The following is a 14,434-nucleotide window of genomic DNA, read 5'->3' as shown; positions in this document are numbered from 1 at the left end:
CAGAGTCATGTTATCAAAATTCCCTAGTCAAAATATTTGGCATTTGGAACAGCGTGACCTGTCATTAAACTATAGCCTGCTCGGTGAAAATCTTCATTGCACTCAATAAATGTTATTTGTATTCAATCGTATAAAATCTGTTATAGTCAAATGTATAAAATCCTTCAATAGCCATTCAAATACCTATGAAATCCTACACAAAAGCATACGAGCACACAACTGGGAGTCACTCACTCTAATCGTGTACAACGCATGCCATTTTCCAGAGCATTAAAATATCAATGAACCAGAGTCAGCAATTCAATTGTATCAGTATACATATTAATGCAAATATTTCAAAATAGGAGAATTCAAAATGAATTGTCCTGAAAATGTGACCTCCTCATGAGATCTTGCTTCTCTTGAGAGGTCTGTCTTGAAACATTTGCAAGTATATCTGCAACCAAGTCTTTGTTGTCATTTTATAAACCATAGTGGGTTAAACTTTTTAACATAACACTTTTTTTAAAAAACTTTTTTTTAACTTTAAAAGCCATGATGTAGCTTGGTTGATTTGCATAGCGCTGCCTTCACTTAAATGGCGATCCAATCACAAGGTGTGTCCATGTCACTTCTTCTTTTTGTTCTTTTTTTTCTCTTCTTCATCAAGTTTAACGGTGGTTGGCACCAACATTTTGCTTCATTATGCTGCATTCCAGAAAATTGGCGAGTCAGATTTATCCTATTCTAATGGTACCAGATGATACCTCAAAGTGTTCCAAGCAAATGTAAACTGCAAAGAAGGCTGATTGGGAAAAGTTGTTTTTTATTTTGCTCATTAGAAGGCATTTGAACCTCCAGCAAACCAGTTTTCTCGCAAGCGCTCAAATTGTGAAGTAAAAACGGCAGCTGAAATCCATTCTGTCAAATGACATCTGATTGATTCAACTCGATAAATCTGTGTAAATCTTTTCTCGGACTTTGTGACTAGGACCATTCACCTCGAGTGTCATTCCAATCAACTCCGATTTCCCACTTTTCTGAAATGCAGCCTTACCACCCCCTGTCATGTTCAACATGAGGCCTTCTAGCTGGTCTTACTGTCACCATCTCAGGATCTGTTTGGTTATTGTCCATCAGCTACATGTGTGTCATTCACTTACAGTGCTCAGATGCTAGAACTGTTGATTCTGAAGGCCTTGGGCAGATCTCATACAGGCTGACAACCCAGGCCAGATGAATTTTGATTGGACAACAACTCTGACCTAAAACTACTGGAAGGAGTGTAACCAAATGGATAAACTGTATCAAGAAAAGTACAAAAGATGGAGGATAATTATAAACATGTATATACGTTGAAATAATACATTTAAAATTGAATTAATTTTTGTCACAATTATTTTAAAAATATCTTATGTTAGGCCAGCAGAGAAGGCCTTACTGGTCCTGACAGCCCACCATTGGTTTTAATATATATTTCAAGGCACCCATCATTTGTCTCATCAATACAGTCTCCAATCTTGGGTTTTTGCCATCAACCCCTTAGTATAGTTGGAAAACTCATGCAAATATGACTACATATTCAGTGAAACATTTTTATAATCTAACAAAAGGTATCAAACAAAAAGTAGAATGCGCTTACTGTATACCAGGGGTCGGGAACCTATGGCTCACGAGCCATATATGGCTCTTTTCATGAGTACATATGGGTTCGATAAAAAACACAAAATGTGCAATTACTCAGTCACATGTGCAAAGCTGAGACGTTGTTATCTACCTGTTTTGCTTGTTCCAGTATACACAGAACGTAATTTAAACTACAGCTCACTGTCAAGGTGTCACACCAACATATCCCGTATTGGCTGTAAATCGCTGAATCTATGGAAGCTCATTAAACAATATTAAAATTTGAAACACTCAGAAGCACTGGTAAAGCACCTAGAGCGATCTGATTGGGTGAGCAGTGGGGACAGCCGTCGCGATACACAGGGTGCGCATACTCCTTCTCCTCGCCCAGCGCCCTCTGCACTGAAGGTAAATTCGTTGGTATTGAAATAAATTGAAATATATATGCATATATTCACTCTAGAAACTGCCCTCCCTCTCAGATGTGAATTCCAAGAGAAATCACTTAACTACACCTTCAGAGGGTGTTGGGCATTTCCAATAAGACTTGTGGGAGAAGGGCCACGGGGGTCTTTTTTCTTTTGTTCTGGCTCTGTCTTTGCTCCTCTGCACCTCCTCTGCACCTCCTCTGCATCTCTCCTCACCCTTTTTCGCTTCCCTTTGTAAGTTTTTCCAGGTCTGTCAAGAAACTGAACTCTTAAGCTTGATTACTATGCTTTCTCAAATAAATTTAATTCCAACTCAACAACGAGGAGTCTTCATTACTCAGTCAATTCTGATTCCTGCCAGCACTTGAGAAAATACACATCAGTCTTCTCATTTGCAGAATTTTGGGACATTTTTACAAAAGAACTTTGAACTTTGTTCACAACATATTTTGAAACCATTATTTATTATTAATAAATAATAAACATCCACAGTCTCAAGTATCTGCGGGAGTGAGACACATTTTAAGTGGTACATTTATATGGGTATGGCACCCAGGCTCTGGCATTGTTATGATTTCATGGAGTTTCTCAAATCCTCTAACATCACACAGCGAAATTAAGTAGGTTAAAGAATTACCTTTTGTCTGGAGAGCGGGTTTAATTTTCCCTTAAGATGTATGGTGTGGCTCTCTCTCCCCCAAAAAAGCAAACTATTTTTGCTTCTAAGGCCCTTTTTGTCTAAAACAGGGGTCGGCAACTTATGACACGCGTGCCAGCAGTGGCACAAAAGGGGTTAACCAGTGCGAGCGCACGGCAAAATGATAATGATTATATTTTAAAAATGCACATTTTTTACCTTAAATTTAGACATTTTCATGTGCACGCCGTGTTATTTAGAGGCTTTACGTTAGGCCCCTCCTCCTCTGCTTCGTGTGTCAGTGTGTGTTTGCGCGGCGCCTCGCAGAGGAGAGATCCGTGTTTTAAAACAGCCAACGAAACACACGCGCACGATAAATGAACAAAACATGACGGCTCCTTGAGGGGAAACATCTCGTTCTTTTCAGCTAGCGTGGACAGACGAATGGGGCTTTGTGCAAAAAATAACCGTGCTGTTTTGTGCATTATGCCTCAAGAGCGTTGTACCTCACACAGCAAGTGTTAAATGTCATTACGAGACAAAACATGAACATGAATTCAAGAATTAGTCTGCTTTGCTGCTGTTATTTCAAGTTTTGATATCGTCTGCAACAAGATATCATTGATGAATGGTATGGTAGCTGACCATATTACTTGTTTTTTGATTGTAGTTCATTGTTGATGAAGAATGCTTAATTTTGGTTAATTTTTGAGGCAAAAAGTTGAAGTCATGGATGGCTTCAGGCCTTTCCACTTGTTATTCACATTCATTTTTACTTGATTGATGAAAAAGAATAGTGGAAGATAAATTGGTCAGTTATACGATTAAAATGTCTATCCATGTTGTATATCTGGACTGGTGTAAAATGACAGCTCCGTTGGTTATTAAAAAATGTTGTGCGAGTCATTAATCTTTGTGTGGCAGAGTGATTGACAAGGAAATTTGAAAGTGGCACTCCACACCAAAAAGGTTGCTGACTCCTGGTCTAAAAGGTTCCCGAACCCTGCTGTATTTCTTACAAGGCGAAATTACACCGTTTAACCAATAGATGTCGTATTTTCACTCGTACATCTTTTTTCCATTTTTGTTTCCGACTGAAGAAGAATGCCACAACTCAACGACGTCAGAAAACCGGAACGGGGAAAGCCCAGTGATGCCAAACAACAGGTAAGCGTAAATAGCAAATTAGCGCATAATTTCACGCAATTATTGTGCGATAAATTACTGGAAAAAGACTTTGAGTCATTATATTAGGTTGTTTTTAAGGTGGACGTGTGTTCATTTATGGTGAGTGTTCCTTACTTGCGGTCAGAATGTCCAATTTTGTAATTTCCATTTTATACTTATGGAAAAACATACAAAAACGACCTCCATTTGTTAAAAAACTTTTTTGACTGCATGAATAAATCACAACTCTGTTCTTTCGTGTGGTGCAGTGTAGAATTTCGAAATTGCATCGAGTTACTTCGGTGTCGCTACTCAACCCTAAAGGCAAAACAGTAACACGTTTTTAAATACTTCACTGACAAAACATAAGTGCAGAAAGCCCTTCTCAATTTGCTTAACATAATCAGAAGCACGGGCATTTACATGGCCAATTGTGTTTGTGTCATTATATGTTTTTTCCCAGAACAATTTTAAATTCAACTACTGTACCCCCAGTGCTTGTAAGTGGACACTGTAATTTTTGGCCATTTGTTTTAATTTTTCAATTGGAGTCATTTAATTCACGATGGTAATCCACAACGGGGGCGGCAACTCCAATTTTCAATGTTTCTCCCTGATCTTTGTTTCGAGAGAGAAAAAACGAACAAACATGCTTCGTAGGTGCCCCTGAGGACCAAAACTTTTTATCCCTCCTTTACGTTACAGTATTTTTTCCTCTCCATTTATCATTCTTACGAACCCACATAATGCAGTTCGTTTTGACATTTTTTTGACAGAAAAAAACAACAGACTTCTGTACTATAGTAATAATAACAATAATTAATAATAACTAATAATCAGGTATCATGTCACGTAAAAGCTGTAAAACATTCTATCTCTATCTATATCTAGCTCTATCTCCATCACCCTATCTAGGTCATATCCCTCAAGAGGGGTGACCAACAGAAACACATACAAAAACAAAGAAATTAAAAAAGGGAAAAAGTAGCAAAAAAATGCAACAAAATTTATTGGACCATGGCCAACCCAAGTGCCCAAACACCCAAACAAGTTAAGCACCTCGGCACCCAAGTTGGTCATGCTTTTGTCCCTCCAGATGAAACGGGACACAAGAAAGCAGCCATGTCAGTCGGGTCAGGGTGACACAACACACTCTTCTGTTCAACAGCAGGGCCCGACATCTTTCACTGGTTTACCCCTGCCGCATAATATAAGTGCCCTGCCCATCCCTTAGAACATGTCTAAACATCCTACTATCCTTTTACAACACCTCTCCACTCATTCCTATCGCAAACAAGAGCTCTAGCTTCCACTATATTTCGACCTCTTTCCTGCAGCGCACTCCTAACACCATCCATCCACGTCAATCGCGACCTTCCTCTCGGTCTCCTTCCATTTACTTCTGCTCTGTAGATTCTCTTTAACATTCGCTCCTCATCAAAAAATTCTGAATTAATCTATTAAGGATCAATTGAAGTAATTGTTTTCTGAAGCTCCATAACATCATTCAGTGAACTTCCTGATAATTTTCTATGAAACACAGATTTGATACTTATATCGCCCTTGCATTTCTGTTACAATGTGTATTGTATGTGTATTGCCGTGTAATTGTTGCATTCACCTGCCACTGCAAAATCGAATACATGCTGTTGTATGAATTATCTTTTTTTTCATTTCCATTTCTAATTGTTTCGTGTTTATTTCCACAGGCAACATTTTAAATAGTATAATGTTCCAGTCAGGATGGGGCAGGCCTTGTGTATCTGTTCCCGTGGCTCCATCACCATAGATAGTAAAAAATACTATTTTTTGCAGAAACTTGATGAGGGGTAAGATGACACATTTGGCACGTTTTAAATGCAAACACTTAGATTGCCAGTCTGCTTAGGTATTATGTACCTATATTTGTTTATATGGTCTTTGCTGCCCCCCCAACAATATACTCAACAAATCATTCCTTACTATTCTCCCTTAGTGGTTTCAGCTATGTGGACCTAGTTGAGGGGGTAAAGGATGGTCGCTTCTACGCTCTAAAGAGGATCCTGTGTCACGATCGCGAAGGTCGCCAGGAAGCTCAGACAGAAGTGGAGATGCATCAGATGTTCAATCACCCCAATATACTCAGCCTGGTCGGGCACACATTTGTTGAGCGCAATGGGAAGAGTGAAGCCTGGCTGCTTCTGCCTTACATACGAGTAAGTTAACTTTTTTTTTCTTGGAAAAAAATTGTGATGCTCCTATCTCTTTTTGTACCAAAAACAGAAGGGCAGTTTGTGGTCAGTTCTGGAGAAGCTTCGGGAAAAAGGGAGCACCATGCCTGAAAAACAGATTTTAAAAATCTTTTGTGGGATCTGTTCTGGACTCAAGGCCATTCATGATAAAGGTTATGCCCACCGGTAAGAACTTTTCACATAACCTTGCAACCTAATACTGTTGACTAGAAATTAATTGGACTCTTAACTAAGTTTACCCTGCTCTCAATATTTAAGTGTGCATAAATGTTGTAAATACAAATGGCAGTCAAATTACGCCAGAATAGTCAAGCATAGATTAAGTTACAGGGTTTGTACAGGGGCTTGAAACCTTGAAATTGCTTGAATTTTAATGTTGTGTTTTCAAGAAATAAAAGGTGCTTAAATTTTAAGTGAAGTGCTTGAAATTGTTGCCAGCTTTTTCAACAAGTCTTCATATAATGCCAACAATGCTCTCTATTGGCTTCACTTTGCCATTGCATTTCTTTTTTTCCTCGTGATTAATTACATCTGGCATTAGTTTGCTCTATATGCCGCCATCGCCCCCTATAGGTCGCTCCACAAAGAACAGTTGCATGTACACCTTAACAGAGCACTCTGAAATGTGTATTAGTGCAAGGATTACGTTTAACATATAGACATTTATCATGGGAAATGTAAAAAAATGCCTTTCCCAGTGGTAAATTGTAATGGGAAGAACATACTGCATCTGAAAATGTCGTTTTTACCCAACACTTATCCGAGGAGAGATTTGTCTCTAAACAAATATATTTGCTATTTACTCTTGATAACTGCACAAGAAAGTTTACAAATCACGTATGTAAATCACAGATATATTTATCGCTCTTCAAAGTACAAGATTCACATCAGATACTTTGTTTTGATGGTACTGGAGAAATGGGAAAATTGGCTGAAAGTCCTTAAAAATGTCGTGAATGAGGCCGTTAAAAATGTGTCGTAACCCTGATATTTGAGTGTGCATTAGTTTCTACGGCATTGTCCAATGAAGCATCATTGCCCCCTACGGGTCATGCCCAAGAAGACAGTTGCATGCTACATCTAAACAGGGCACCATGAAATGTGTATTGGTATAAGGGTTACGAATAAAGTATAGAAATGCATTATGGAAAATGCACAAAATGTGCTTTTCCAGTGGTAAATTGTAACGGGAAGAACTAAAAATGTTGGCTACATATTACTGTCACTATACCCAACACCCATATGGGCAGAGATTTTTCCGAGTTTACTCAAGATCTAAAAGTCAAGTCCTGTTTATTTTTATTGCCCTTAATCTCTCAAAGGGCTGCACAGACTACCATTATGTCTTGATAAATGGTAGAATATATGGAAGCTAAGTAACAATGTGAAGTTGGTTTTGAACCTTAAAACTGGTCAATGTACATTTGCATTTCTCCTTTTGAGTATCAAAATGGTGATTCATCTTGATGTGTTTGTTCAGAGATCTCAAACCTACAAATGTGCTTCTGAATGAGGATGACACCCCCGTGCTGATGGATCTCGGTTCTATGAACAGAGCCCGTATTGAGGTAAGTGTTCTTTCAGCAATTAGAATAAACATGAGGATCCTTCCCAACATTTGCTAAAGCAAACTTTATTTCCATCCTGTCTAATGAAAGACACAGAAACTGTTTAGTTTTTGATCTTGATAGACTGGTAAGATTAAAATAACCTGCCAGAGAATGTTTACAGACAAAATTGTCTTCTGTCTTTTATCAGTGACTTGATCGTGTCCAGCCACCAATAATAAGCGATACCTGGTTGAAGACATTCACACAGGATTGAATCATTTTCATCCCAAATAATAATAATAATAATAATAATAAATTCCATATTTTACTAAATTTAAGGATGTCAATTTCATCGGAGTTGTTATGCCATGACACCTTCTTGAGACTTGTTGCCGTTTAAAAAAAACACTCGTGAGGTTGGATTTTCTGTGTCTTCTCTTATTATGCTGAGACTTCTTCACTACACTAACTGTATTTAAGAACTAATTCTGCCAAATGTATAAATAAACATATGAATAAATAAATAAATACCTACCGTAAACTCCGGACTATAGAGCGCACCTGATTATAAGCCGCACCCATCACATTTTAAGAGGATAACCGCTTTTGTACTTACACAAGCCGCACCTGTACATAAGCCGCATGCGCCCACATTAAAACATGTAACACAATCACAAAATTAACCCAAACCCGACTTTGAGTCCCGCGATTGTAATTGAATATAAAGTCCATGGTCAAAAAACCACAGCCGGCAAAATGAATGGAAAATGATACCGGTACTTAAGGTTTGATGCAGACCTGCAGAGTCCGGGTCCCATTGAAAATAATCCAAGGGAAAAAAATGTATATTTCCAAAGGTAAGGGTGGGAAAAATATATATCCACTATTGTCCGCTGCGTCCACAAACACGTCTCACCTTTACCCCACTTCCCATCAGCCCCCGTTTTTTAAATACTGAGATCTATCTATATATCTATCCAACTATATACCTTGGTCATATCCCTCAAGAGGGGTGACCGACAGCAAGACAAGCACATACAAAAACAAAGAAAACAAAAAATGGAAAAAATAGCAAAAAACACACACCTCCAAGCTGTAATTCACCCTTTCCTTTCATGTTTGTTTCACTCAAGGCTAACACATCAACCTTCCTCTTAGTCATCATCCTTTCGATCTCCTCTTTCTTCCACTCAGTCGCTTTACTTCCACATCCTCTCAAATTTAGTGACCCTATAACTAGGGTTTGCCTTGCTGTCTCTTAGGGAGTAGAGATAGAGAGGAGAGGATCCCCAGTCCCCTCGCTCTCTCCACTTTAGTCGCCTCTTACGACAAACAGCGGACCACGGTGGGAGAATTCTCTCACCTCTCGGGGGGGGAGGGCCCCTCACCACAGGGCTCAAACAGGAAAGACGGGATAAAGCATACAAGCGAAGAGATTGATTTCCCTCTCGTCTCATTGCTTTGTAGTAAAATGTAATATTATGTAGTTGAAATGTAATATTTAATGTACAAATTTTTACAGCATTGGTTTGTGTCATGTTTGTCCTCCTACTGACACCACATTAAAGAGAAAAATATATTTCCCCTCCCCATTTTTTTTTCAATGCGTAAACCTTTTTGGGAAAGTGTCAGGAAACCACTGCACGGCGCTAAAGACCAGCATGCTGCTCCTGAGCCGCGGGTTGCCTACACAGGGGTTTAAACCTCAGTTGTATGCACTCTTGAGAGAAGATTGTCCCTTTGCTCTTAAATGAAATTTCTTTATTGTGGCTCTCAATTGCAGGTGAGAGGATCCAGAGAAGCAATGACTTTACAGGACTGGGCTGCCCAGAGATGCACTATTTCTTACCGTGCACCCGAACTCTTCAACGTAGAGAGCTATTGTGTTATTGATGAGCGCACAGATATTTGGGTACGAGCTGATATTGCACTTCGAATTAAGCAATTGTATTTGTTAAACCACAGCGCCCTCTCTCTTATTTTACCTATCCAGTCTCTGGGCTGCGTCTTATACTGCATGATGGTGCTGGAAGGACCTTACGACCTCGTGTTTCAGAGAGGCGACAGTGTCGCCTTGGCGGTCCAGAACCCTTTGGTCATTCCGCAGCCCTGCAGGTAAGTGCTCAACTTGTCACAATTTGTAAAACAGAGTTGTTATTGTGCAATTGAGTTTTGTAAAGGCTATTCTGATTTCCTGTTCCCTGCAAATAGAAGTGGCAACTTTTATCACATAGTGAATGGGAATGTGTCAAATTATTACTGCATAGTTATGTTGTCCACTGCTCGGTTAAAATAACAAGAGACACTTGAGCCTTTTTAAATGATTCCCATAGGTGTCCATCAAAATTGGTGTTCAGTAACACGTGACACTTGGATATGATCTGACCTTGTGGAAAGTGTTTGTTTTAAACATCTAATTCAAATGTTTAGTGTGAATCAACATTTTTGTTCCTCCTGGAAATAACTAATTCCTGGCATAAACATGACACACAGATGCAAATCATTCATCTTTTGATTGCATACGAAAACTTTGGGGGTTTCAAATCTTTATTATACAGCTGGGGAGTCTTGTCACTTCCTGTGAATGGATTGTTCTCTGGGTGGCATTGTCAATACATGTGTTAACCCTCCATTTGTGTTTCTATGCCCTCTCCAGTTATTCGGAAGGGCTGCAGTTGCTGCTGAGCTCCATTATGGTGTCCAATGGCCAAGAGAGGCCCAACATCAGCTGGGTACTGGAGCAGGTCCAGGACCTGCAGAGTTGCAGCCTAAACACCCACACCAATTCCGTCTGAAAGGATGTTTGGAGGAACAACTCCTATTTTACACTCAGACTTGAAAATATTTAATTTATTTACTAGTGTAGGGGTGCAAACAAATCTACTTTTAGTGTAAAACATTGTATTTCAACCTTTGAAAAAGTTTCTGTTTTGCACACAACTCATGCTGGCTTACAATATTATCCAAAAGCTTAAGATCAAAGCTCCATTCGCTGCTTGCAAATGGACAGCTCCACATTTTCCTGCAAAATTGTTGTCTTTTTGCAGGCAACCGACAGTTTCAAGGATAATCCATACTTGCATTGTTGACGTTAATGAGCTCTGATTCAATCAGAATGCTTTTCATTTGTGTAAAAATAAGTGAATGTCACCACAGGAACAATTATGATTCAAAATAGATATTTTATTGGTTTTTATTGGCAATATTTCAATTCAGGAATAAAGATTCATTCTTTTTATTTTTTTATTTTTGTCAATTTCTCATGAAAATGACTCACAATGATGTTCAGTGCCAAAAGAAAGGGCTTAGATTAGATGTCACATTCTAATTGTATTTTTATTATTGTTATTTTTTATGTTTTTTATAATATATTGCACGTGTACGATAATATTAAGTGCATCAGACGCAGTTATCTTCTCGACGGCAGAGTACTTGTAGAAGCGGTGCTTTGTTGCACTGTCGGTAGCGCTGCATCACCACAGACACTACGTACCACCATATACGCTTCTAATCACTTTGATATTCACCAAGACCATTTAGCAGTAATTTTAATATTAACACACAGATACAAACATTTATGTTAATCTCTGAATTTCATGTTGTTCACTCAGGGCTTGCCCTCAATGGGTCTCGTTAGTCGCTCCTAATTTCAACAAATTGATACTTCTCTTATTTGAGATCATTGACAACATATCTTTTTGTTATCTGCTGTGTCTTTTCTGTCAATGTCAAATGTTCATTATTCCATCAGTAGCTATCACTCTGATTCATTAAATGTATATATTTAGTATCATTTTAATGATAATTATGGATTGTGTGCGGTGTTGATGGGAATGGTTATCAGATTAATGAGGTGTTTTTTTAAGTATACACGTTCTTGGCTATTGTCATTGATTCATTTGCTTTCTTCACTATTTTATAAATGTGTGATGAATTGCAATGGGGTGCAGATGAAATGTCGTTAACCTTTATTGAAGATTGTAATTCCATCAGTTGTTGCTGAAATAACATGAAACTGACACACTTTGTGAATAAACATTTCCTGAAGGCTGCAGTCTGAATTAGTGATGTGTGGTCTCTGAACGAATTGGCTCTTGGAGGTGAAGAGTCCTATTTTTTCTGTGTGGACTCTCGAAGGTGAGGGGCGGGTGGGGTGATTTCGGCCGACTCTGGCAGGGTGCCCGCTTCTTTAAATTCCGATGGCACTACCGTTAAAGCAGACACTGCAAGAGGTTGGGGGTGCAAAGGGCATCTCACAGACGCGTGACACATAAAGCCTGTCTTTTGTAACACGCGGCACTGAATCTCCAGCGCTCTAAGAACTTTGACATTTTTATTGTTAAATATCTTCTGCATCCATTCAATATGGTTGGTGTAAAGTGTAAATAAGAGGCAAGCCGTTTCTTTTGAAATCAAAATGGAATAAGAAAGATTGATGCGGTTGAGAAAATGGTTAGATCGCTCTTTTTTTGGCAACTTTTTGCCATGGAGGAGGAGGTCGCCTAACTCTTGAAGCCCATCTTCCAGAAGTAAGTTAAACTTCACTTTATTTGTCTTTATAGAGCATATTATTTTATGATTTTTGTATTTTTTAGTACATAACATTAAACATACTTGTATAAACCATAAACATACAAAATATAGCACCCATGAAACTTCCGAACGAATTCGTTCGGAAGTAGGGCAGTGTCTGCATAAGTGTGTTTTAAGCCGAGATTTAAACCAGTCACTGGTCCTGAGGCCCAATCATACCTACAGATAAGAAACATCAAACCACTGCTATCACAAACGTTCACCTAACATGGTAGAATCAATTACGTTAAAAGTAAACCGCAAAAATGTAATTTTGGCACATTTCAAATTGTGAGCGGATGGGATAAATCTTCTCGCAGGTTTTTTTTTGTCATATTGCTTAAGCCTCGAATGAATAGTGCCCTTTTATGACATACTTGGGTTCTATTTGTTTGGTGTGCACATTTCCTGACAACAGAAATGAAACTGGCCCTGCTGCTGGATTTATGAGCCTCTAGCCCGCCTAGATCCGTCACATGTCGCCCTTGCGCCTCCGTCCTAATTACGTTCAAAAGCACACACACATGACAGGTTCTAAAGAAATGCAAACAATATTTACAATGCATAGGCCTTTTTATTTACAAACATTACGTTTGAAAAAAATCATGACATCTTACTTAATTGCTGGCTTAAATTCCCATGGGCCCTTCTTTACTACTGCACACTCGTTACCTTCCTCTCCCGGGAGTGATGTCTTACAACACAAGCGCAAGGTCAAGCTTTATTTGATGTATTTTTTTGTATTATCCAGTTTGTATTTCATTCATTTTTTTGTGTGTCAGTTTTTTTTTTTTTGCACCTGAACGCAGCTATCATTCTGGAAGGGAGATTATCTAATGTGCCGTCTCTTCTCAAGGTTTCTTAATTTTCCTCATGTTGAGGTTTTTGAGTTTTTCCTTGCCCTCATGTAGGTTTTAGATCAGGGGATGGTGTAATAATCCTCATGTTGAGGTTTTTGAGTTTTTCCTTGCCCTCATGTAGGTTTTAGATCAGGGGATGGTGTAATAATAGTCTGTAGTCTATAATAGTCTGTGGTCTGTGCAGCCCTTTGAGACACATTGTGATTAAGGGCGTCACAAATAAATATGACCTGACTTAACTTGATTATCACACCGTCAATTACCAATGGGTTCTGCTGAATCACAATGAAGTCAATTAGGAAGCTTTTTAATTAGCAACACATAAAACCCAATTCATCGATTGCTATTAGTAGGCCTCTTTATTTGTATTTGTGTTTGTATTAATTGATTGATTATTGAGCATGTCCGAATGTAAATAACAATGAAAAGGAAAGACAAGATTTCGAAAAAGTAAATAAATATTTGTAAAGTGCAGACAATGTTTGCTAGTCCTACCCGCTATTTTTCATATATTTTAGATACAATAGTTTATATTATGCCCTGCGACTGGCTGGCAACCAGTTCAGGGTGTCCCCTGCCCACTGCCCGAAGACAGCTGGGATGGGCTCTGGCACCCCCGCGACCCTACTGAGGATAAGTGGTGCAGATAATGGATGGATAATTCATATTAAATCACATTAATGCAGTGGTTCCGAATTATTTTCTGCAATATGGACCAATTTACAAAAGAAAATAGTTCTATTACTGTAACAGTAGAGATTTAAAGTGCATCTGGAATTCAAATATAAAATACAATTCCCTAAACTAACTAACTTTTTTAACTGACCATGTCAAAGAAAAAGAAAATTAAAAAAGACCAATAAATAATAAATCATTTAAAGTGATCATCAACAAAAGCTCAAGAGCACAGTATAAAGAAATGTTACCCTGCTAAACTAAAATATCGAAAATAATTAGTGTCAATGTCTGGAAGTTTATACATACTTTATAACTTTCAATTTGGATCAATTGTGTTTACACTTTACATGACTTTATTTTGAAAATATTTTGCAATGGAAGGTAATTTGGATGTAGTATTTTTTTGCTAGTTGACATTGTTATACAGGATTTGTACTTTTGTTATATTGCTGATATTTTTGTTTTTGTTCTCTTGAAACAGTTAGAACAGAACTATTTATATTCATTTTTTATACTGTTAAAGGGTCAGTGTGTATTATTTGACATCTGGATGTCGCTGGACTGTGTAGTGCAAAAAGCACAGGGAAGAATTCCAACTACGGTGATTAAAAGTGACCAAAATGTGCCCTTTTTTAAGGTTTTTGGATACTCGTAGCAGCAAGATGTTCGACAAAGATGACAGATCCATCTAGTTAAGGCTCACGTT

General features: G+C 38.3%; 1 protein-coding gene across 2 annotated transcripts; it reads left to right on the top strand.

Moving 5' to 3' along the window:
• The first annotated feature begins 3,704 nt into the window (after nucleotides 1–3,704).
• stk16 (serine/threonine kinase 16) lies at nucleotides 3,705–11,672 on the top strand. Of its 2 annotated transcripts, none has more exons than XM_088334222.1 (8): nucleotides 3,705–3,837; nucleotides 5,547–5,666; nucleotides 5,813–6,032; nucleotides 6,100–6,233; nucleotides 7,549–7,636; nucleotides 9,402–9,530; nucleotides 9,612–9,733; nucleotides 10,275–11,672. In XM_088334222.1, the coding sequence occupies exons 2-8, from the start codon at nucleotides 5,581–5,583 to the stop codon at nucleotides 10,411–10,413; spliced, it is 918 nt and encodes a 305-aa protein (XP_088190348.1). In that variant the 5' UTR covers nucleotides 3,705–3,837; nucleotides 5,547–5,580; the 3' UTR covers nucleotides 10,414–11,672. The 2 variants fall into 2 exon arrangements, with proteins under 2 accessions (XP_088190348.1, XP_088190349.1); XM_088334223.1 differs by lacking the exon at nucleotides 3,705–3,837 and adding an exon at nucleotides 3,856–3,957.
• The last annotated feature ends 2,762 nt before the right edge of the window (nucleotides 11,673–14,434 follow it).

Source organism: Urocampus carinirostris, chromosome 4 (assembly GCF_059441175.1).
Source record: "Urocampus carinirostris isolate Australia breed hairy pipefish chromosome 4, RoL_Ucar_1.0, whole genome shotgun sequence".
Classification (NCBI taxonomy): Eukaryota; Metazoa; Chordata; class Actinopteri; order Syngnathiformes; family Syngnathidae; genus Urocampus; species Urocampus carinirostris.
Note: the sequence above shows the minus strand (reverse complement) of the source record. Positions and strands in the feature narration are given on the sequence as shown.

Bases quoted from the DNA above. Each gene is read 5' to 3' on its own strand.
- stk16 (XM_088334222.1), top strand. From the start codon at position 5,581: ATGGGGCAGGCCTTGTGTATCTGTTCCCGTGGCTCCATCACCATAGAT. The intron at 9,531-9,611 runs GTACGAGCTGAT...TTACCTATCCAG, and splicing joins ATGAGCGCACAGATATTTGG to TCTCTGGGCTGCGTCTTATA. The intron at 9,734-10,274 runs GTAAGTGCTCAA...TGCCCTCTCCAG, and splicing joins GTCATTCCGCAGCCCTGCAG to TTATTCGGAAGGGCTGCAGT.